General features: G+C 35.5%; 1 protein-coding gene across 3 annotated transcripts in view; it reads right to left on the bottom strand.

The window, feature by feature from the left end:
• The window catches only part of AKAP9 (A-kinase anchoring protein 9), a gene marked incomplete at both ends in the record, with an annotated part of 150,113 nt that overhangs the window by 19,592 nt on the left and 108,599 nt on the right, over positions 1 to 21,922 (bottom strand). For 2 of the 3 annotated variants that reach the window (XM_084230039.1, XM_084230041.1), the window contains 9 exons: positions 3,190 to 3,311; positions 3,400 to 3,463; positions 4,149 to 4,637; positions 8,857 to 8,994; positions 10,069 to 11,145; positions 11,800 to 11,979; positions 12,319 to 12,471; positions 17,725 to 17,829; positions 18,438 to 18,614. In XM_084230039.1, the coding sequence (XP_084086165.1) occupies positions 3,190 to 3,311; positions 3,400 to 3,463; positions 4,149 to 4,637; positions 8,857 to 8,994; positions 10,069 to 11,145; positions 11,800 to 11,979; positions 12,319 to 12,471; positions 17,725 to 17,829; positions 18,438 to 18,614 (2,505 nt within the window). The remainder of the gene's footprint in view (positions 1 to 3,189; positions 3,312 to 3,399; positions 3,464 to 4,148; positions 4,638 to 8,856; positions 8,995 to 10,068; positions 11,146 to 11,799; positions 11,980 to 12,318; positions 12,472 to 17,724; positions 17,830 to 18,437; positions 18,615 to 21,922) is intronic. The other variant, XM_084230040.1, reaches the window with a different exon arrangement.

Raw genomic sequence — 21,922 nt, 5'->3', positions numbered from 1 at the left:
AAGCCAAAAAGACAGAATTATGACAACTTCAAATACTGCAATGTCATACATACAAAGAGAAACACAGATTCTAAGCACGATAGCTTTGTCTATTTATTCTGATTTGGAAACAGCATTGAAGACAGGATACAGCAATCAACCATGATAGGGTATTTTTGTCCTCTAGTGGGCAAACCTCAGTAGATGACTTGTTACTGTGTAGCTCTAAACTCTAAAATCTTTCTATTTATCTAAATGTATTTTTAGATTTAATGATTAGCCACTAATTTGGCCAAAAATATATGTAGGCAATAAATCCTAATCCTTGAGAGTGCTTTTAATAATTTTGGCAAAAAAAAAATCAGAAATAAAAATTACTATAGGGAAATCTTTGGAAAAATAATTACCAGACATTTTCTACTTTATTATCCGTAAAATACAGGGTGAAATTAGATCCTCATGATTCCATCTAGTTATGCAATTCTCTCTTCAAAATGATTCTTACTATGTTAACTTTTTTTTTTTTTTTGGGTTCTTTTTTAAAAATTTATTTTATGTAATTCTTACATCATTTTTCATTTTTGCACAATGTATGCATTTTCATTTTGGTTATAGTCTCCATACAATTCCACCCCCCTTATTTTGACACTAATCCCTCTTCTCTCCCCTCCCCCACTCCCATAGTGTGTCTCTGGTTTACAGTTGCTAGTTGATTTTGATTTTTTCTTTATTATAATTGGTCTTTTCCCTGGTCCCTTATTTAGGTTTTCTAAATTCCTGCTATGACTGAGACCATCTGGTACTTTTCTTTTTCTTTCTGGCTTATTTTGCTGAGCATGATCCCTTCCAGCTCCATCCATGTTGCTGCAAATGGCATGAGTTTATCTTTTTTGATTGCTGAGTAATATTCCATTGTGTATATGTACCACATCTTCTTCATCCAGTCATCTATTTTTGGGCATTTGGGTTGTTTCCATAGCTTAGCTATTGTAAATAGTGCTGCTATAAACATAGGCATGCAGGTGCCCTTTTGAATTAATGTTTCTGTGTCCTTTGGGTAAATACCTAAGAGTGGAATTGCTGGATCATATGGAAGTTCTATATTTAGTAGGTTGAGGAATTTCCATACAGCTTCCATAATGGTTTGACTATTTTGTACTCCTACCAGCAGTGCAGGAGAGTTCCTTGTTTTCCACATCCTCGCCAACATTTGTTGTTGCTAGCTTTTTTAACATGTGCCATTCTCACTAGTGTGAGAAGGTATCTCATTGTAGTTTTGATTTGCATTTCCCTGATCACAAGTGATGTTGAACATTTTTTCACATGCCTGTGAGCCATTTTCATTTCCTCTTTGGAGAAGTTTCTTTTTAGCTCTTCTGCCCAATTTTGACTGGATTATTTTCTTTGTTTTTGTTGAGTCTCATCAGCTCTTTGTAGATTTTTGTGATCAGTCCTTTATCATTAGTGTTGTGTACAAAAATGTTCTCCCAGTCGGTGGGGTTTCTCTTTGTTTTGGTTATTGTCTCTTTTGCTGTGCAGAAGCTCTTTAATTTGATGTAGTCCCAGCTGTTTATCTTTGCCTTCACTATCACTGCTTTGGGTGATGTATCTATAAAAATATTTTTGAGGTGCACGTCATGTAGTGTTTCACCTATATTTCCTTCTATATACTTTATGGTTTCAGGTCTTGTGTCTAGTTCTTTAATCCCGTTTGAGTTGGTTTTTGTGCATGGTGTGAGGTAGTAGTCAAACTTCATTCTTTTGCATGTAGCAACCCAGTTTTCCCAGCACCATTTATTAAACAAACTTCCTTTGCTCCATTGCATATTCTTTGCTCCTTTGTCAAAGATTAGCTGACTGTAAATCTGTGGGTTTATTTCTGGATTTCTATTCGATTCCATTGGTCTGTGTGTCTGTTCTTGTATCAATACCATGCAGTTTTGATTATTATGGCTTTGTAGCACAGTTTGAAATCTGGGAGTGTATTGCCTGCTTTCTCTTCTTTTCAGGAGAGCTTTGGCTATTTGGGGGTTTTGGTGGCTGCACATGAATTTCATTTCTTTGAAGAAGAAATTTTTATTGGAATTTTTTTTGGAATAGCATTGAAATTTGAAATTTTTATTGGAATAGCATTGAATCTGAACATTGCTTTTGGCAGGATGGCCATTTTGATAATGTTAGTTCTTCTAATCCATGAGCAGGGGATGTCTTTCCCTTTCTTCTATTTCTTTTAAGAGTGTTTTACAGTTTTCTTTGTATAGGTCCTTTACCTCTTTTGTTAGGTTCATTCCCAAGTATTTGATATTTTTTGCTTCAATAATAAAAGGGATGGTTTTCTTGATTTCTTCTTCTTCAGATTTATTCTTTGTGTATAGGAAGGCTACTGTTGTTTGTGTGTTGATTCTGTATCCTGCCACTTTAAACTGATTGATTAGTTTGATTAGTTTTTCTGTGGAGTTTTTTGGTTTCTCTGTGTATATTATCATATCATTTGAAAATAGTGATAGCTTTACTTCTTCCTTCCCTATTTGGATTCCTTGTATGTCTTTCTCTTGTCTTATTACTCTGGCTAGGACTTCCAGTATTATATTGAAAAGCCATGGTGAGAGTGGACATCCTTGGCTTGTTCCAGATCTTAATGGAAATGCTTTCAACTTTTCACCATTGAGAATGATATTAGTTATGGGCTTGTCATATATGGCCTTTATGATGTTAAGGTATGTTCCTTGTATCCCGAGAATTTCAAGGACCTTTATCATAAATGGATGTTGTACTTTGTCAAAAGCTTTCTCAGCATCTATTGATATTATCATATGGTTTTTATATGTCTTTTTGTTGAAGTGTTGAATTACACTGACTGATTTTCAGATGTTGAACCATCCTTGTGTCCCTGGAATAAATCCTACTTGGTCGTGGTGAATTATCTTATGGATACATTGTTGGATTCTGATTTTTTGCATCAGTGTTCATTAGATTTGGTTCTTTTTTTATTATATCAGTTTACATAGATGCACTAAAAGCAACCATCTGAATTTCCAGATCAATTGGTCATTACCTAGAAAATCAAATTTTGTTTCATGAATATAAATTCACTTTTATGTTTATCATATTCAGAATTTTTTAATATTCTTACTATGTTACTTTTAATAAACTACTATGTTCAATTCAGAAGCCACACTAAGTTTTACTAAAAGATATATTTTTCAGTACCTTTATTTTCTTTGGAAATGAATCTGTTGAACTTTCACCTTCCTCTCCTCGGCCTTCTGAGGTTGTATCAAATATCTGGCTTTGTGTAAGATAAATTCCCTGACCCCAGTCTGATCCAGAATCTAAAATAAGGAAAATCACCATGACAATTAAAGAGAAACACATTTTCTAAACAAGTACCATAAATTCTAAAAATTTAAATTAACTTACCACTGGAACATATTTCTCTAGTTTGGTTACCATCAGAATGTGCTAATTCAGGAATTGAGGATCCCTAAAGAGAGAAAACAAAAAAAAATTTTAACCTTTTTTTTTCCTTAATAAAAATAGGTATGGTAGTTTTGTAATGCTGTCAAAAAAAGATGTACCTTTCACAATAAATAAAACTACCCATGATAAACAAGTCATTTTTTCTTTACAATTGTTACAATAATAAGAGATATTAATGAATTAAAGAATGATAACATCAGTTTCCAAATTAGCACACTATCTTTCTGGAAAGTTTTTTCCAACTCTATACAATTCTAACTTTATTTTTTTTTTTTAATTTTTTAAAGATTTATTTATTTATTTATTTATTTATTTATTTATTTATTTATTTATTTATACAAGCACTGGGTACAGTCAGAAGTGTGAGGAGGGTGAGAGAATTCACCAGAGCCAGAGGGGAGAGCAGAGTAGGCAGACTGGCGAAGTACACTGCTGAGGGGAGCAGTGGGCAGCAAGAGAGGTCTGCATGCCATGTGGGACCCTTGCCCAGTGGCTGGGGATGGAACTGGTGCTGCAGAGGCTGCAGGTAGCTTCGCAACCCAGCACTCAACCGCTGTGCCACCAGGGAGGCCCCCAATCTAACTTTATTATAAGGAAGAGAATGATACAAATTTTTCTCTAAAAAAAAAGAATTTTGAAAATTATTATAGATGTTGGGGGAAAAAAAACACATGATAAAATACAAGTACCTCTTTAGATCTCAGACACTGTATCACTGCCTTCAATGTACCACATTCCTCTGTCAGTAGCTGAATAGCAACATAGTGTTCCCTCTTTAAGGTTTCAGTTTCTGAAATATGTCTGGATTCCATATCTAAAATTTCAGCAGCATGTAATTCTTGCATTTGCTCAAACTTTTCAGTAAACTGACTGATTATTTCAGTGACTTCTTCTGAATAACATTCACTTTGTAAATCAATTTGGATTCCTGCATTTTTAACAGGAATTTCTGGAGTCTGATCACTGCTATTGACTTTGAGAGTCCCATCTGTCTGAGATGTAGAGCTTTTGACCACTTTAACAGGAAGTGGCTCTAATATGCAGACTGTTCTGTTTTCTTGTACCTCAGTCTTAGCGTCTTTTTCTAAGTAGTAGAATAATTTCTCTTTTGCTTCTGCAAGTTGATTATTAACTTCACTTAAATCTTTCTGTAGAAACATCACATTTCTTTCTTTTATCTAAAACAAAATAAATGAATATTCAGGAAAAATTTTTCCACATTGAATGTAAAATACAGTTAAGAAGGGAAGAATATAATTTATGGTAATAAGTTTGCTTTCCTCGGAATAACAGAAAAACATTTCAGAAACGCTGTTTCCATATATATTTGCATAAAGACGTGAAATCATTTTAGCAGCCTCTATTTTTGGTTCTTATCAATAACCAAATGCTCTTTAACATCTGTCTCCTTCAGTAATGGATAGAAATTAAAAGCAACAGACTGACAAAGACTGCAAGGAAAACCAAGCTATATGATGTTAGTAAGGAAATTTACAGTTATAGGAGTCAGCTGATCAACATGGTGGCAACAAAATGCTACAAGTAAGTTCTCCCATAAAAACAATTAATAGTGAGAAAAAATGGCAGGTCCTTGTGAGAACTGACATGTAAGATTAACTGGACATGCTGGCAAACTGCCTGAAGGTGAAAGTTGCAGTAACAGTGGACGAGAAGAGAGGCAAGCATTAGAACCCTGCTACCCTCCCCCACCCACAATGCCAGCACACTTCGACCAACAGAAAGAAAAAAACAAGAATAAACTAGAGATCTAGAGATCAAGCAGGATAGTGAGCAAAAAGGAACTACTGCAGGCACCATGCCCCATGACCAGGAACTATGGGGAACCATGCGGGAACCACCACAGAGATGAGCAAATGGCACCAGGTAATCGCAAACTCGGTGCCATTAGAAGAAGATAGGGACTCCACAGAGAGACCTGCAAATAGCCAAAGGCCAACCAGTAAGCTTGTGAGGAAAAACATAGGAGGACTGTGGCTTCCCAGGTTTCCACGCTGGTGCCCTAGGATTGTGGAAGATGTGCGGGGAGCTGTCACTGAGGTGAATGACCCTCACTCGGTAATAAAAAACCAGACACCCAGGCACGGGATTGGGGTGCAAAAGATGCCATATCTGTGGGCACTGAACTAGGCTACCACCTGTGCTTGGGATCTGAGAGCTTTGGTACTGAGAACTGGGGCATGAAATTTGGGGGTGTGGGATCCCCATGATGGCAGCGCACAGGGCAGACACAGCACCTCACACCATTGAGGCACTCCATTCCACCTGCCCCTCTGCTTCCTGGTTACCTACAGGCTTAAAAGCATAGTTCTAGAGGGATACTAGGAAAGGTCTCTGTGCCAACTAGTGATCAGGAAAAAAAATCACCAAATACCTGATCTTTGGAAGTCAGGGATTCCAAAACTACCCTCAGTTTCTAAGCGGGGGTGGGCTACGCAAACGTGGGTGAGAAGGGAAACGAGGCACAGGCACTGAGGGCCCCACACAATAGCCTACATTCTGGAACTGAGAGCTGGGCATGGGATCCAGGGCGTGGGATATGCCATAACAGTGGGCACTGCACAGGGTGACAGGCAGCATTTTGGATCTGAGAGCCCTGGAAATGAGAACTAGGGTACAGAATTCAGGGCGTGGGAGCCACACAGGTGTGGGCACAGCACTGGGTGAACACGAGGCAGACACAGCACCCAGCATGAACAACAGCCCCTGTGTTGAGGTGCTCCCGTTCCCAACTCTATTTCTCAGAGAACTACTGGGAAAAAGCACAGGACTGAAAGTACAGGTCTCTGGCACCACCTAGTGATTGGAACAAAATCACCAACTAGCTGATAGTTGGAAGGCAGGGTCTCCAAGACTCCCTTCTGGAACTGAATAAATAAAAAGGAAGGAAATCTTAATGGACAGTGCCCAGCAATATAGCCACAGCATCAATACCCCAGTGGAATTTTGGCCCAACAATATTGGACTTGGTCTGGTAAACAGTTTCCGACACCCCTGAAGGAACAATCCAAAGAGATGCCCGCCAACACCAGTGGCACAACGTCTCAATGCATAGAACTAATTAGAAAGCAAACAGCAGGGAAAAGGAAAATTATAAATAACCAAGCAAGCCCGCAGGGGAAGGACACACCACAAAAAGAAAATCAGTCACCAGAACTTAACAACAATGACAAGGAAGAACTTCTCTGCCTGTCAGATAGAGAATTTAGATTTACCATGATTAAAAAGTATAATGGCATAAGACAAATAATCAATGAACCGAAAAATGAAAATGAGACCTTAAGAAGGGAAATAAAAGGAGGAGACTGAAAGATTACTGGAGGAGACAAAGAGCTTTTGGAAAAGCATTGAAAACAGAATCGAGGAAATGGAAGAACAGATCAGTACTCTTGAAGATACAGAAATAAAAAGAACCAAAAGAGAAAGAGAGAAGTGCAAAGAAAGAAGAATGAAGATACCCTTAGACAATAATTAGACTCCATGAAGAGAGGAAATGTAAGAGTTATAGGCATTCCAGAAGGTGAGGAGAGAGACAAAGGAACTGAGAAATTATTCAAGGAGATAACTGAAGAGAATTTCCCAAGCATGAAAAGAGACAAATACAGACATACAAGAATCAAGAAGAACACCCAATTACCACAATGAAAGGAAAACTACAGGAAGATACACATAATAGTAAAGCTTGCAAGAGTCCAAGACAAGGAAAAAAATAATGAAACTGGCAAAGGGGAAGAAAAAGATAACTTGTAAGGGAAAACCAATTGGGCTAACATCAGACCTCTATGAAGAAACACTATGGACAAGAAGAGAATGGAGTAACAAACTTCAAGACAGCAAATGCCAACCAAGAATACTTTACCTTGCAAAGCGCTCCTTCCTCTATGCAGAAATAATAAGGACCTTCTCAGACAAACAGAAATTCCAGAAATTCATTACAACTAAACCCTCACTCCAAAAAATTCTACAAGAAGTCCTAAAGCCAAAGCCAACAGAGGAATGAATAAGAAGAACAGAATAAAGGAAGTAATAAAATCACAAAAAGACAAACAAAATGGCAAATACAGATGCCAATGTATCAATATTAACTCTAAATGTAAATGGACTAAACTCATTAATAAAAGGACTCATAGCAGCAGTCTGGATTAAAAAACAAAATCCAATCTTCTGCTGTCTCCAGGAAATACACTTGACTACAAAAGATAAAACACAGACTGAAAGTAAAAGTTTGGAAAACAATCCTACAAGCAAATGGACCAAAAGAAAAGGCAGGAAATAGACTTCGAATTAAAAAAGGTAAAAAGAGACATAGACGGACACTACATTATGACCATGGGACAATACATCAGGAAGATACAACACTCATCAACATATACTCACCAAATGAAAGAGCAACAAAATGTGTAAGAAAATTATCAGCTCTGAAAACAGACAATAGAGAAAATACATATATAGTAGGAGACTTCAACACTCCACTCTCACCAATGGACAGATCAACAACACAAAAAATAAACAAAGACACTAGAGCCCTAAATAAAGACATACAACTCATGGGCTTAACAGACATCTATAGGACACAGCACCCAAAAAAATCTGAGTACACGTTTTTCTCAAGCGTGCACCGATCAATTTCCAGAATTGATCACATACTGGGCCACAAGACAAACATCAACAGATACATTAAGATGACAAACATCAACAGATACATTAAGATCAAAATCATTTCAACTATCTTCTCTGATCACAAAGGCATCAAACTAGAAATACATCATGAAAAGAAAACAAGGAACCCTTCCACTTCATGGAGATTGAAATCCACAATACTGGAAAAATACTAAAGAGGAGATCAAAGAAGAAATTAAAAAATACTTTGAGTTGAACAACAATGAGGATACCAATTTCCAGAATGTATGGAATGCAGCAAAAGCAGTAATAAGAAAAAAATATGTAGCAACACAGGCTCACATCAAGAAACAAGAAAGTAAAGAAACAACCTAACCTCATGATTCAAAGAACTAGAAAAAGAACAATCAAAAAAACCTCCTAAAACCAGTAGAAGAAAGTAAATAATAAAAATCACTAGATTAAATACAAAAATAGAAATACATGAAATAGAAATTAAAAAAACAATCCAAAAGATCAATGAAACCAAGAGTTGGTTCTGAGGGGGTGGGGGAAAGCAAACATTGTTTAAAAATGAACAATTTTGTTATATATATATATAAAAGAAATTTACAGTTAGAGAACTTTTCATTAAATTCATAAGACTTTTCCTAGCTTTCAATTATGGATTAGATTTTGTTTTTATAGAAGAGAATGTATTCTGAAATGAAATTAAGATAGGTAGAAAATGAATTTAGGGGCTATATCTACTTATCTTACCAGAAGTTCTTCTTCAAGTTTTTCTGCCTTCTCTTTATAACTGGCAAGTTCTTCTTTGGTAGCTGCTGATTCGGCTCTAAGAACTGCGAGTTGATCAAAACATTCCTCTTCATTGTTTTGAATTACCTGAGTAGGTGTCTGAACAGCAATAGAAAATGTAATAAACATGTCATTTAAAAATATATATAGCCAAGTTCAAGTCACTTAAACATACTAATGAAGCTTTTCCAGGAATGATGATCCAATAAAATGGGTTGGAATGATCCAAGCTCTTTCAACAAATAGGGAAACTTTTTCAGAACTGTCATTTTATATTCTTGAGACAGTAAGAAAAACAGAATGACTTTCTGGGGAATGAAATCATGCCATTAGTATATATATCCTAACAACTGGTTATTGACGAAAATACTTTTGTTGCCATTCAAAAACTTTCATATTTGTAACACTTTTCTCAAAAGATTTCAGGTATAACCAAGATATTTCTTATATATTGTGTGTTTGTGTATAAAGTCACATTACTTTTTAATGTTACAGTAACTTATAGTTTCAGTGAGATAGGAATGAGTCTACTTAATGGAAAGCGTTTTTATCCTTTGCAAAATAAATTTTAAATTTATAGAATCCATTACTGGTTTATCTCCTGGTGTTCAGATAAAACTGTACATTTACTACTTAAAATTATAAATATTTAAAGTGAGAATATGAAAATTATAAAGTTCTTCCATATCTGTTTATGCCAAGAAATAACTGACTAGAGATTTTTCATAAGTATACTTACAAAGGTAAAATACAAATTTTTCCTAAGAAAGAATGAAATTTATTATCAGGTATAAAATCTACAAAAGCTGTTGACTTTTCACTCACATACTAATTCAGCAGAATACTAATATATTTTGATATTTTTACTTAATGTGACGGTCACATAATATGACTATTGCGAGGATGGGAAAAACCTCATAGTTTACAGAGGACATTTGCTAAACTTAATGCTTCTAAGTTTCTTCTAACTGCTTTACTTAATGACTACATTAATAAAATGCATGTCCTGATTTGAAAAATCCCAAATATTACCGTACATTTTTATAAAAAATTTTTATATATGAATTGCTAGGTATACAGAACAGCATATTTAATTTAGTAATTAACAATCGGCTTAAGAACAAAGAGAGTTTATTAGGGCATTTAATTGAAAAAAATCAAAGGCAAACTAACCTTGGGAGCCTCAAAATTTCCTTGAGGGGTTCTTTTCCTTTCGTTCCCTCCTTGGTTTTTCTCATTATGCTCCAAGAGTTTCTGTAGTTCTAGAAGTGTCTTTTCTTTTTCTAAAACATTTTTCTCTGCAATTTCAACCTGTTCTTTTTTAAAATTCAAACTAGTTTGCATTTCAACCACCTGCTTTTCTAATTCTGATATTCTCCAAGTTAATGCTGATACATTTGAGTCCATCCTGCTTTCTGCTAGTTGATTTACATTTTGTGTATCTGTTCTTTCATGTTCTAATGAAATTACTTGTTTATCTTGGCAGAATTTTGCATATTCTCTAACTGCTTCAAGTTGGACTTGACTTACGAGAGCAGCAGCAACTTTTTCCTCAAGTAAATTTTGTAGGTTAACAATCTTCTTTTTTAGCATTTCTGCTTCAGCCTGGCCTTGCACTTGCATATCCTCTATTTGTTTATAACACTGGGTAAGTTCACAGTCCTTTGCGCTCACAGTATTCTCCAGTTGTAGCACCTTTGTTTCCAAACTGCTTGTGGGAAATCTGTTGTTTTGTTCAAAGGATTTGAGGTAAGTCTGATTTTCTAGAGGATTAAGAGCACCCTCTGAAAGGACTACTTCAAGTTCAGGTTTGATTTTACTCAGATCATCTACAGCCATGTTAACACTTTTTTCTGGTATAATTTGGATTTTTTCCGCATTTTCATGTTCTCTCTTTAAATTGCACAATTCTTGTGTTAGCTGGTTCATTTTAATATTGGTTTCTTGAAGTACATTTTTCATAAAGGCCATTTCTTCATTAGTGGTTTCTACTTGCTTTTCCAAGGCCAGTTTTTCAGCTACTACCATATCCAATTGATGTTTTAAACTATCTGCTTCTTCTGGAAAAGAATTAGCATCCAGTGATGTTTTCTGTTCAATATTTGCCAATTCTTGTTGAAGTTTTTCAATCACTTCATTGAGCTGCTCTATTTCTTCTTCTCTATCTTTTTTCACACGCTCCTGATCACTCTTCAAACATTCTATTTGGGTTTCAAGATTCCTGATCAGTTCATTCTTTTCTTCAATAGCCTATTAGTTAATGAAAAAGGTAACATACATAAATAAATATTTATATTTTGGGATTTTTATTTCAGAGCAAAATCTGAAAGTGATGATGACACAAAAAAATAATATACTTCTCAGACAAACTACATTATTTTAGTTATAGGCGAGACCAACCATCCCCCCATCAAACAAGGACATTATTTAGGATTTTGTTCAGAAAGTTCTGCTAAATATTAAATGATTTACACTTTTACTAGCTAATCTACATGCAGTCACTACCAATATATTCTAACTGAAAGCATGAAGTATTGAAATAAAAAGTCTCTCTCTTTCTCTCTCTCTCTCTATATATATATAGAGCACATGGTGCCTAAAGGCCATTTTCTTATTTATCACCATTATACTTACAAACCACAAAGATGATTTTTAAATGGATTTGGTTAGAAAGATATGATGAAATCTAACTCCCAGTAAAACATCACAGTTCTCTGACAGTTTTAGGAAGGGAAAAGATGTACACAGTTTATTAAGGCAACATGTCTTAATAAATTAAAATTGATGGTAAAAAAGAATAAGGTTTGTTTTTTACATGCAAAAAGAAACTGAAAAGTAACTGTTAAGCCCTTTAAAATTTTATCTTACTTAATTTCATATAATAATCCATTTTAACATAAATACCTTATTATCTGTTGTGACTTTAACCTGATGCTGAAGTTTTTTAATTTGCTCATTCAACTGGTCAATTTCTGCCTCTTTTTCCTGCATTATTTGAGCAAATTTCCCAAACAGCACAGGTTGGTCCTGAGTAGAAACAATATCAGATTCCTTTAGGGCAAATCCCAATTTCTCCATTTTATCCTAGGGACAAAAATAACCATTCCAGTTGGATAGATTGCTTCACTGATTTTTCTGAACACTGTTCCAATGAACTTTTAACAAAGAGTATCCACAATACGCAAAGTGAAAAAATTAGAAGTATAGTTGCTACAAATTAATAATTCTTGAAATATTTTAAAAGGTCTCAATTTTTAAGATGATGATAAATTAAATGAAAGTAAGTTTCATGCAAATTCATTTGCAGCTAATGCTCATCTATTATTATTTACCAGCTGGATTTAGCAATTGCTTAAATACTATGGCTACACAGGACAAAAATTATGAATTATTTACAGGCAGAAGTTTTTCCTAATAAATTACCTTAAATACCTTGTTTTCTTGTTCAAGTTCTTGCAGGCGGGTGGTAGATTCCTTTTTCTGTATTTCTAATTGCATATGTAACTGCTGAACTTCTTCATTTTTATTTTCCAGTTCTTCTCTAAATTGTTCTAATTGTTCCTCTAAATTAGTGATCTTTAATACCAGAATTATCAAAAGGAAAGAGAAGAAAAACTTTATGCAAATGGTTATTTAAGAGAAAGAAAAAAGCTCTACAAAGTGGGTGTGTATACACACACACACACACACACACGTTTAAAACATATGAACCAGGAGGAATGAAGAAAAGGGATTTTTCAAAGCCAGGTGTATCTGTTACGTTCCTGTTCATAGTTAACACACTTACATAATTATGCCCAAATAGGTCTTGAGACCTTCAGAGGAATGATATGAGAAGCCATTTCTTATCTACAAATCCTCTGATAAGCAGAAAATAATCAGGGTAGGAAAGAAACCTTAGTTTATATTAAATTTAGTTGCTATCAAAGACTGAAAAATGTTGTAGAATTAATCAGTTATTTTAGCAACCAAGTGAGACTAGCTCAATTTAGTCCATAGTAATATGACATAACCCAGTGAAAAGTCTGACTGCCTTCTACTTGTTTAAGTAGAGATAAATGGAGGCAGACACAAAGACCATGAGATTCTTAGGTCTGATTACATTTACTTAAGAGTAATTTATTAATACAATTTTAAGAGAAAGTTAGAGAGTGCCTATATATAGGAAAACAAATTTAGCTCATTTGTGAGTATGGAATATAGTAACGGTAAAGCAATTGCTCTTTAATGCTGCAAAGACTGACACAAACAAATATTATGAGCTAGTTATTGATGTATTTAAAAAAACCCTGGATTTGATGAGTACAGCAACAGTAACTTAGCTCACTGCTTTGCAGTTGCTTAATAAATAATGAATAAATTTCCAAATGTGTATTTACCTGATGGTCAAAATTTGATGCATTAAAAGCAACCTAATATGCTCAGATGTTGAAGCAACATTTAGTGGCACCTGGCCCAGAGAGCAGCTGATAAATCATTTATTGCCTTGGAACTTGTAAGGGGCATATGGGCACAGCAACCCATAAACAGAGTCATATCCTAGCATTGGCAAAGCAAAGACCTTAAAAATATCATTTAGCCTAGTATCCCCTTAATAAAAATAGTATCAACCACAGTGTTAATGACCAATAAGTCCTTAAGGGATTATTACTTTTTTGAATTCTGTGAGATCAATACTAGAATCTTCTTCATTTCTGAGTTAGAGAGTCACTGAGAGAGTACTTTGTCCTGAGGTGACAGTCAGTGATGAGAAAGGCAGCTTCTGAAGCCACCTGGGTGGCTTACCTCTAAAATTTTACATTTTTAACTATCATTTATCCTGCTACTAATAACTAATGCCTAAGACTTATATTTAAATAGTTTCTGTAACACTGGTATTAAACTTATTAGATAAATCTTAAATACAATTACTAGTTGTGCACATATAATTATCAGATTAGTCTGTTGACTATTATGCTAATTATATCTTTTTCAAAGTTATCTAATAGTAACTTACCCATAACTTTATAACTACTTTTTATGACTAGGTTTTATTTAAAAATGAACATATACATAGATAATTAAGTTCAAAGTTGCTGCCCTACCTCATGTATAATTTCTTTCTTTTTAGATACACCAGTTTAAGGTCAAATTTGTACCTTTGTGACTTTGTGATCCACAGCTTTGCTATTCTAATTGTTCCTGGAGCAGAAAAACTGGCATAACCCTGGCAACATGTTATATGTGCAGTTTTCAATCCCTACCGCAGACCTACTTCATATTAACAAGATCCCTAAGGGATACATATGTGTATTGAAGTTTGAGAAGCAACTGGTATAAAGCTCTAATAGTCCACTTAGAAGCAGCTGAACTTGAGGCATTAAAACAATTTCTAAGAATGACACTGCAGGAACATTCTTTTTATTCATATTCCTTTTATTTAGTCTCAGGCTGTTTTATTATGGTCTAGAACACCCCAAACCAGAAAGTTATTAAGATTAAAAATATACTTAGTAGTAGCATTTGTTTTAATCTTAGTTAATTTAGCTATCTAACCTGTTTGGATTATATTAATTTGAACCTATTTGTTTTTTTCTTGATAGTTTTTATCTTTCAAACATGTATACAAGTTTCCCCTTCTGTCTGAAAGTAGAATGTTCCTATTTGGCATGATTTAGTAGGCTATTTGGGGGTTTTGGAAATGCAATTATCAGATATTTATAAGGGAAAAATTTGAGCATTTCCAGGTCCAAAACATAACCTACAAATTACTACTTTTGGATAGTAGTGGAAAACTGTGCATCTCCTCCTTAGCTACAGAGTAGATTCCTTGAAGTCTGGTGCTGTAAATGGTGAATGACAGTCTTCAATATGTTTTTTTTTAAACGATTTATTTATTTATTTATACAAGAAATGGGGTACAGGCCTGATGCGCGGGACAGTGAGAGGATTCACCAGAGACAGAGCGGGGAACAGAACAGGCAGACTGATGAAATACACTGCTGAGGGGAGCAGTGGGCGAGACAGGAGAGGTCTGCCGTGCATGTGGGTCATTTTCTGGCTGGCAAGCCAGGATTGAACCAGCGCTGTAGAGGCTGCAGACAGCTTCATGGCGCGGTGCTCAACCACCTGCGCCACCAGGGGAGGCCCAGTCTTCAATATGTTTTACCAAAAAGGTGAAACATGTCCGGATGCTTCGGCAGTACAGCATCACAGGTACTCCAAAATTAGAAAAATCTCGGAGGAATTCTCATTACTCGCCAATGACTTAGTCTTTCATAACACTTAGTTTTCTCATCTGTGAAATGCAGGAAACACTACAGCCTATCCTCAGGGAGAATGTAAATAGTAATGACATCAAGGCATTTAAAATATTTAGCACTTTGTAGCACAGACCTCAAAAAACTGAGTATTAGATTTAAAATCTACTGAAGGATTCTTCAAGAAATTTTTCCACTGTTTGTTTCCACATCATTTACCTTCTCTTATCCTGAAACTCTTATCCTTTAAGTTTTCTTCTCTCTCTGCTCATCCTGCATTTTTAAATGTTATGATGAATGTAGTGGTGATGAAAGTATTGGAAAGCATCTCAAATATAATGATACAAATGGAATTCAGATATCTGAAAACATTTTCTTAGTGTAGGAGAGAATGCTTAAGAAGTTACTTTCTACTACAAGATGTATTTTTTTATTTCATGTTCTTTGTTTCAGTTTCCAGTTTGGATGAGTAGGTTCTGACAGAGCACTTGTCACTGTTATTAAAAACTAGTCGACCAGGATCAGCAGTCAGCTTAACTCTTTACTCATTCAACAAGTCTGGCCATGTCTCATCTGTGAGAGCTGGGAGATCTGTTAAGAGATGCTCTCTAAGATTTAAGTCTGAAAGTAGAATGTTCCTATTTGTCATGATTTAGTAGGCTATTTGGGGGTTTTGGAAATGCAATTATCAGAAATTTATAAGGAAAAAATTTGAGCATTTCCAGGCCCAAAACATAACCTACAAATTACTACTTTTGGATATTAGTGGAAAACTATGTAAGGTATCCTGTATTTCTAAATGACTAAGATTCTGAGTAAAAGTTGAACAGTTATTGGATATTTAAGAAATTGAGATATAATAGCATTCTATAAAATGCAAAGCAAAATAAAAATTATATACTAGTGAACTTAACTACCCATAATTAAATTTCATTGCTTTTGGTCTGGCTTTTGAAGGGCTACCTTTTTAGGGAACAGATACATTTTCCTGATTATTTAGCATAAGGTAAATCTTTAAATGTTACTTTCAAAATACACAGGAATGGTTATATATAAGTAAAAGTGCTTCTTGCCTCTCTCAGAGAAAAACAAAAAGGGAGAAGAAATAATACCCTGATAGATAAACATTAGTCAGTATTATGTAATAGTAAGAAAATGATCCTTTTCATGGAAATGATCATTACAGTCATTTATGGAGATGTCATTTTTCTCTTTTAAACGACTAGTTCTTTGAACTGTAGTTTTGTTTTCTAAATCATACTTGTATTTTCCAAAGTACTTAGTATACTGTTTAAATTCAATATTTATTAAAATGAAATATCCTGAGAAAATTATATAGCAAGACATAAAAATGTAGTTTTAGAAATTTAAAGATTTTATGGTGGGAGTGCAAACTGGTCCAACCACTGTGGAAAGCTGTGTGGAGATTTCTGGACCTACTAAACATAGAGCTTCCATATGACCCAGCAATTCCACTCCTAGGTATTTACCCAAAGGACACAGAAACATCAATTCCAAAGAACACCTGCACCCCTATGTTTATAGCAGCACTGTTTACAATAGCTAAGCTTTGGAAACAACCCAAATGCCCAAAAATAGATGACTGGATCAAGAAGATGTGGTACATATATACCATGGAATATTACTCAGCATTCAAAAAAGATAAACACATGCAATTTGCTGCAACATGGATGGCGCTGGAAGGGATCATGCTCAGCGAAATAAGCCAAAAAGAAAAAGAAAAATACCGGATGGTCTCACTCATAGCAGGAATCTAGAAAACTTAAATAAGGGACCAGGAAAATGAATAACTATAAGAAAGTGAAAATCAAAATCAACAAAAAACTATGAACCAGAGACACTTTTAGGGGGGCGGGGGCGGGAGGGGAGGGATTGGGGTCAGAATGGGGGGCTGCAATTGTATGGGGAATATAACAATAAAATTTATAAAAAAAAAAAAAAAAAAAAAAAAAGAAATTTAAAGATTTTAGTGATAGAAAGCTAATGTATACATTTTAGAAAAACTATTAATAGACAAAGATTTTAATAAGTTATAATTTAATAAGAAATTGATAATTACTATTTTAACAATGGATATTCTTTGTTGTTGAAGGGAGAGAGTAGAAAAACATGGAAGTTTGTATAATAACTTTATGTGAATCTTTTAAGAACATGTGTAGTATACTGTAAAATAGCACTGTAATCTCCCCAGCCAACAGAACTTAAAATAAAGAAAACAAACAAATAAAACCCAGAACACGGCAGCAATAATTCAAAGTGCATGATAAAGCAGGAGAAAAGAATACTACTCTACAGTCCCCTAATACCACTATATCTCTCAGTCTCCTCTTTATTCATACCTACCTTCTTTTTGTCCTCAAAGCTTCTTCCTACATCAAGGAATTATACTTGTGCCCTCTACCCAGACCACTGTTCCTCCTACCAGCCATTTTGTTCATTTTCATTGCCTGTAAGGTAAACTTAGGCAAACTCTAGTTTTAGAACATAAGTTGCACTCTGTTCAAATGAAATTTTCATGATGACCATTTAAAATAATTCAAATCACACTTATTATTAAAAATAATCTTACCTCCTTTTCCTTTCTGTCTATGGCATCTCGCTCAGCTTGCAACTGTACTTCTAGGGACAATTCTGCTTTAGCTTCTATAGCTTCAAACTGTTTCTGATTTTCTATCTATAAAGATAAAAGAATTTTTTCAAAATTTCAGACATTTAATTCCTTTACCCATTTTAGTTAAAGCAGCAATTCTATTTCTCCAATTCTAAGTAGATAATCTATATACATTAGTGAATAATCCAAAGTTAGAAATACTCAGTTTTTAATGCATTTTATATAAACTCAAACAGGAACATCTCACATTCTTAATTTCACTCCTCAGATAAAATGAAGCAATCACCTTATCTATTCCCTAAGCTAGTGTCCTTATCCTGCTTTTCTTCTTTTATTCACTTTTGCTTTCTGAAGTCTAATGGGGACAGATTTCATTACTTCTTAGCATGCACTAAACTGATATCTGCTTTTTTTCACTTGGCTATTATTGAAGATTAAAAGGATAATTAATTCTTCTGGTTTAATAATCTTCCTTTCTCAGGACTAAGGTATACAAGCAATATTGGGAAGGAAGAATAAACAGAAATGGTTAAGCCAATGAGGACATAAAGATAGTTACATTATATAATAACCAATGGCAACTTTTTGAAAGAACCAATGTTTGCATAACTCAGAGTATTCTGCACTAAAATACTTGATATAAAGTTATTAACCTGAGGAAAATGTCATACCTTTTGAAAAGTGTCTGTACTAATGAGCAAGGCTTGTTCTAGTTCCCTTACTCTAAATTCCAGTTTTTCAATTTCTTCATTCCTTTCTTGTATATCCCTCTGAAGTTGCTCTTTAGACAGCAAAAGCTCACTGCACCTGTCCGTTTTTTCTTTCAGATGATTTGTTAACTGTTCAACCTGGAAATACAATAAGCAAAAACTCTAATTTAAAAAAATTTCAACAAGCTAATAACACATCCATCCTTATTTCAAAAAGTATTTTTAGATACTATGCTAATTTTATTTCTATAAGGATAGCAATTACAGTAACTGTCTCCAATTATGGTAACATCTTTTAATTGAGAAAACGAAGCAGCACTATTATAAGGGAAATACTGCTTTCACTAACTCTTTAAAACAAGTTCTTTCCTTTAAACTAAGACTTCCCCAGCTAGTAGGTTAAAAGAATACATTTTTGAATAATGTTGAATTGTAAGCTCTAAGGGGCACAACTGCAAACAAGTTTGTTGTTAAAACCTAACAAACACAAGTTTGCAGAGTACTGACTTACACTCTTCGAGGTAAGATGACCTAATAAAATCTTTCATGGATTATATTTTTCTTTTCACAATTGGCTATAACTGATGCATATAATAACAGATGGTAGTAAATATCACAAGGATGGGAAGGGGTCACTTGCTTAAGGATTTTTAGCCTGAACATTTTATCAGCCCAGAACAGAGATGAGCATTCTGGGAGGTAAGAGGGAACATGAAGGTTTCCCTAAGTGATTCTGATATGCAGGTCAATTCAAGTGAATGGCTCTGTGACAATACAAGAAGCATGAAGGATTAATAAAATAGCTCATGAATTTAGTGTGATGAAGAGAAATGAGAATGAAGAGAAAACCTACCAAAGTAAGCAATCCAATCATAAGAAAAAAAGGAATTCCAACTAATTTCAGTGTGATACTTTAGGGAAATTATTTAAAAATGATACTATCCCAAAACAAAGGAATTAACAAAACTAAACCAGAACAAATCCTAGACTGTAGAATTGAGGCTTCTAGAGAGGGTAAGTGGAGGTAGAAACAAAGTGGGGAGGGGAGGGCCCAATGGTCTATGGTAAAGGACTATAGGTGCTTTAGTGGTGGGTGTGGTGCAGTGACATACATCTCAGGAGGTGTGCATCTATATCCCTAAATTATGTACAGTGTTGTAAACCAATGTTACTTCAATTAATAAAAGCAATTTAACAACAAACAGCCCCCCCCCACTATTTCCTCATCCACAAAATGGGCTTAATATTATTACCATATTTGTGAGAATCATTTAATAAATCATATAAAGTACTGAGCAGAGTACTAAGCATGTAACAAGTACTCAGAAATACATATTTTTTTACTAAATATATATTACTTTGAAAGTAAATAAAAATACTATTCCTCAAAACATGAAAAGAAATGCATATAATTATAAATATATAACATGGAACCTATAATTACAGTTTCAGGGATGACGGTAAAAATGCCACTAAGAGCAACTTTAACAATAATGGGTAGATTAAGATTTGGAGTAAAGTCAAGGGAAAGAAAGCAAAACCGGGCTTCCCCGGTGGCGCAGCGGTTGAGTGCTGGGTTGCGAAGCTGCCCGCAGCCTCTGCAGTGCTGGTTCGATCCCCGGCTGCTGCCCGGCCACCGGAGGAGGGTCCCACATGGTGCGCAGACCTCTCCTGCCGCCCGCTGCTCCCCTCAGCAGTGTACTTCGGTCCTTCTGCCTGCTCTGCTCTCTGCTCTGGCTCTGGTGAATTCTCTCACCCTCCCGTGCTTCTGACTGTACCCAGTGCATGTATAAACAAACAAACAAATAAATAAATAAAATACGTGCCTCTTTTTAAAAAAAAAAAAAAGAAAGAAAGCAAAACCAGGAAAACAAAATGGCATAGGGCCTCCCCGGTGGCACAGTGGTTGAGCACCGGGTTGCAAAGCTGTCCGCAGCCTCTGCGGCGCCGGTTCAATCCCTGGCTGCTCCCCGGCCACTGGAGGAGGGTCCCACATGGTGCGCAGACCTCTCCTGCTACCCGCTGCTCCCCTCAGCAGTGTACTTCGGTCCTTCTGCCTGCTCTGCTCCCCTCTCTGGCCCTGGTGAATTCTCTTACCCTCCCGCACTTCTGACTACCCAGTGCTTGTACAAATAAAAAAACCAACCAAACAAACAAACAAAAAAAACAAAGTGGCATAGTGTACTTTATTTTTTTTTAAAGATTTATTTATTTATGCATACAAGAACTGGGGAACAGGTCAGAGGTGATGGGGGTGAGAGGATTCACCAGAGACAGAGTGGGCAGCAGAACAGGCGGATCTACTGAAATACACTGCTGAGGGGAGCATTGGGCGAGGCAGGAAAGGTCTGTTGCACCAAGTGGGCAGCTTCCTGGCTGGGGATCGAACTAGCGATGCAGTGGCTGTGGACAGCTTCGTAGGCTACATCTTAACCCCTTGCACCACCAGGGAGGCCCGGCATAGTATACTTTATTTATTTATTTACTTATTTTTAAAAACCTATTTATTTATTTATTTATTTATTTATTTATTTATTTATTTATTTATTTATTTATACAAGCGCTGGGTACAGTCAGAAGCGCGGGAGGGTGAGAGAATTCACCAGAGCCAGAGCAGAGAGCAGAGCAGGCAGACTGACAAAGTACACTGCTGAGGGGAGCAGCAGGCGGCAGGAGAGGTCTGCGCGCCATGTGGCACCCTCGCCAGCAGCCGGGGATTGAACCTGCGCTGCAGAGGCTGCAGGCAGCTTCGCAACCCAGCGCTCAACCACTGTGCCACCGGGGAGACCCCGGCATAGTATTTTTTTTGAACTTGAGAAAATCTGAAGCTGGGGAATCAATTATAGCAAGGTAGGGAGAGAACAAATGGAACGTGATGGTCTGGGAGGAAATCAAATATACATATCCTTGATAGTTTCTTGAAGTTTCATGAATGACACAGGTCAGACGTTTCCAAATATATGAAGACAAATAATAGGAAATGACAGTAAGTTCTAGAGCTTAACATTTCTTTCACGTTTCAACAAATAGGAATTATTTTTCAAAAACCAAAAATATGTTTTCTAAGCAGAAGGCCAGTAACTACAATCTCTGTGGGCAAGGGTAACTTTCCACTGCTCTAGAAGATAAGGCTGTTCTACATAAGATTACTTCTCTCAATGAGAATGGGGTAACATTTTCCTGCAATGAGTTTACAGATATTTCATATCCTGGAATTCTTCTAAGAAAAATGAAATGGAGTAAACTTCACAGAAATTGTACACTATAAAATTCGATAGAAATAAAAATTTTCAGAATAGGTGAAGTGTTTACTCAGTACCAGTCTAATACGCCGAAGAGATGGGTCCTATTACATTCTGTAGTTTAGAAATGAGTAAACAAATTTTAGAAAGGGACATATCTATTGTCAGAGAGCTAGAAAATGATGATCTAAACTGGGACATATC

This window comes from Talpa europaea (assembly GCF_964194135.1).
Source record: "Talpa europaea genome assembly, chromosome: 3".
Taxonomy (NCBI): Eukaryota; Metazoa; Chordata; class Mammalia; order Eulipotyphla; family Talpidae; genus Talpa; species Talpa europaea.
This window is presented reverse-complemented; position numbering and strand designations above follow the sequence as displayed.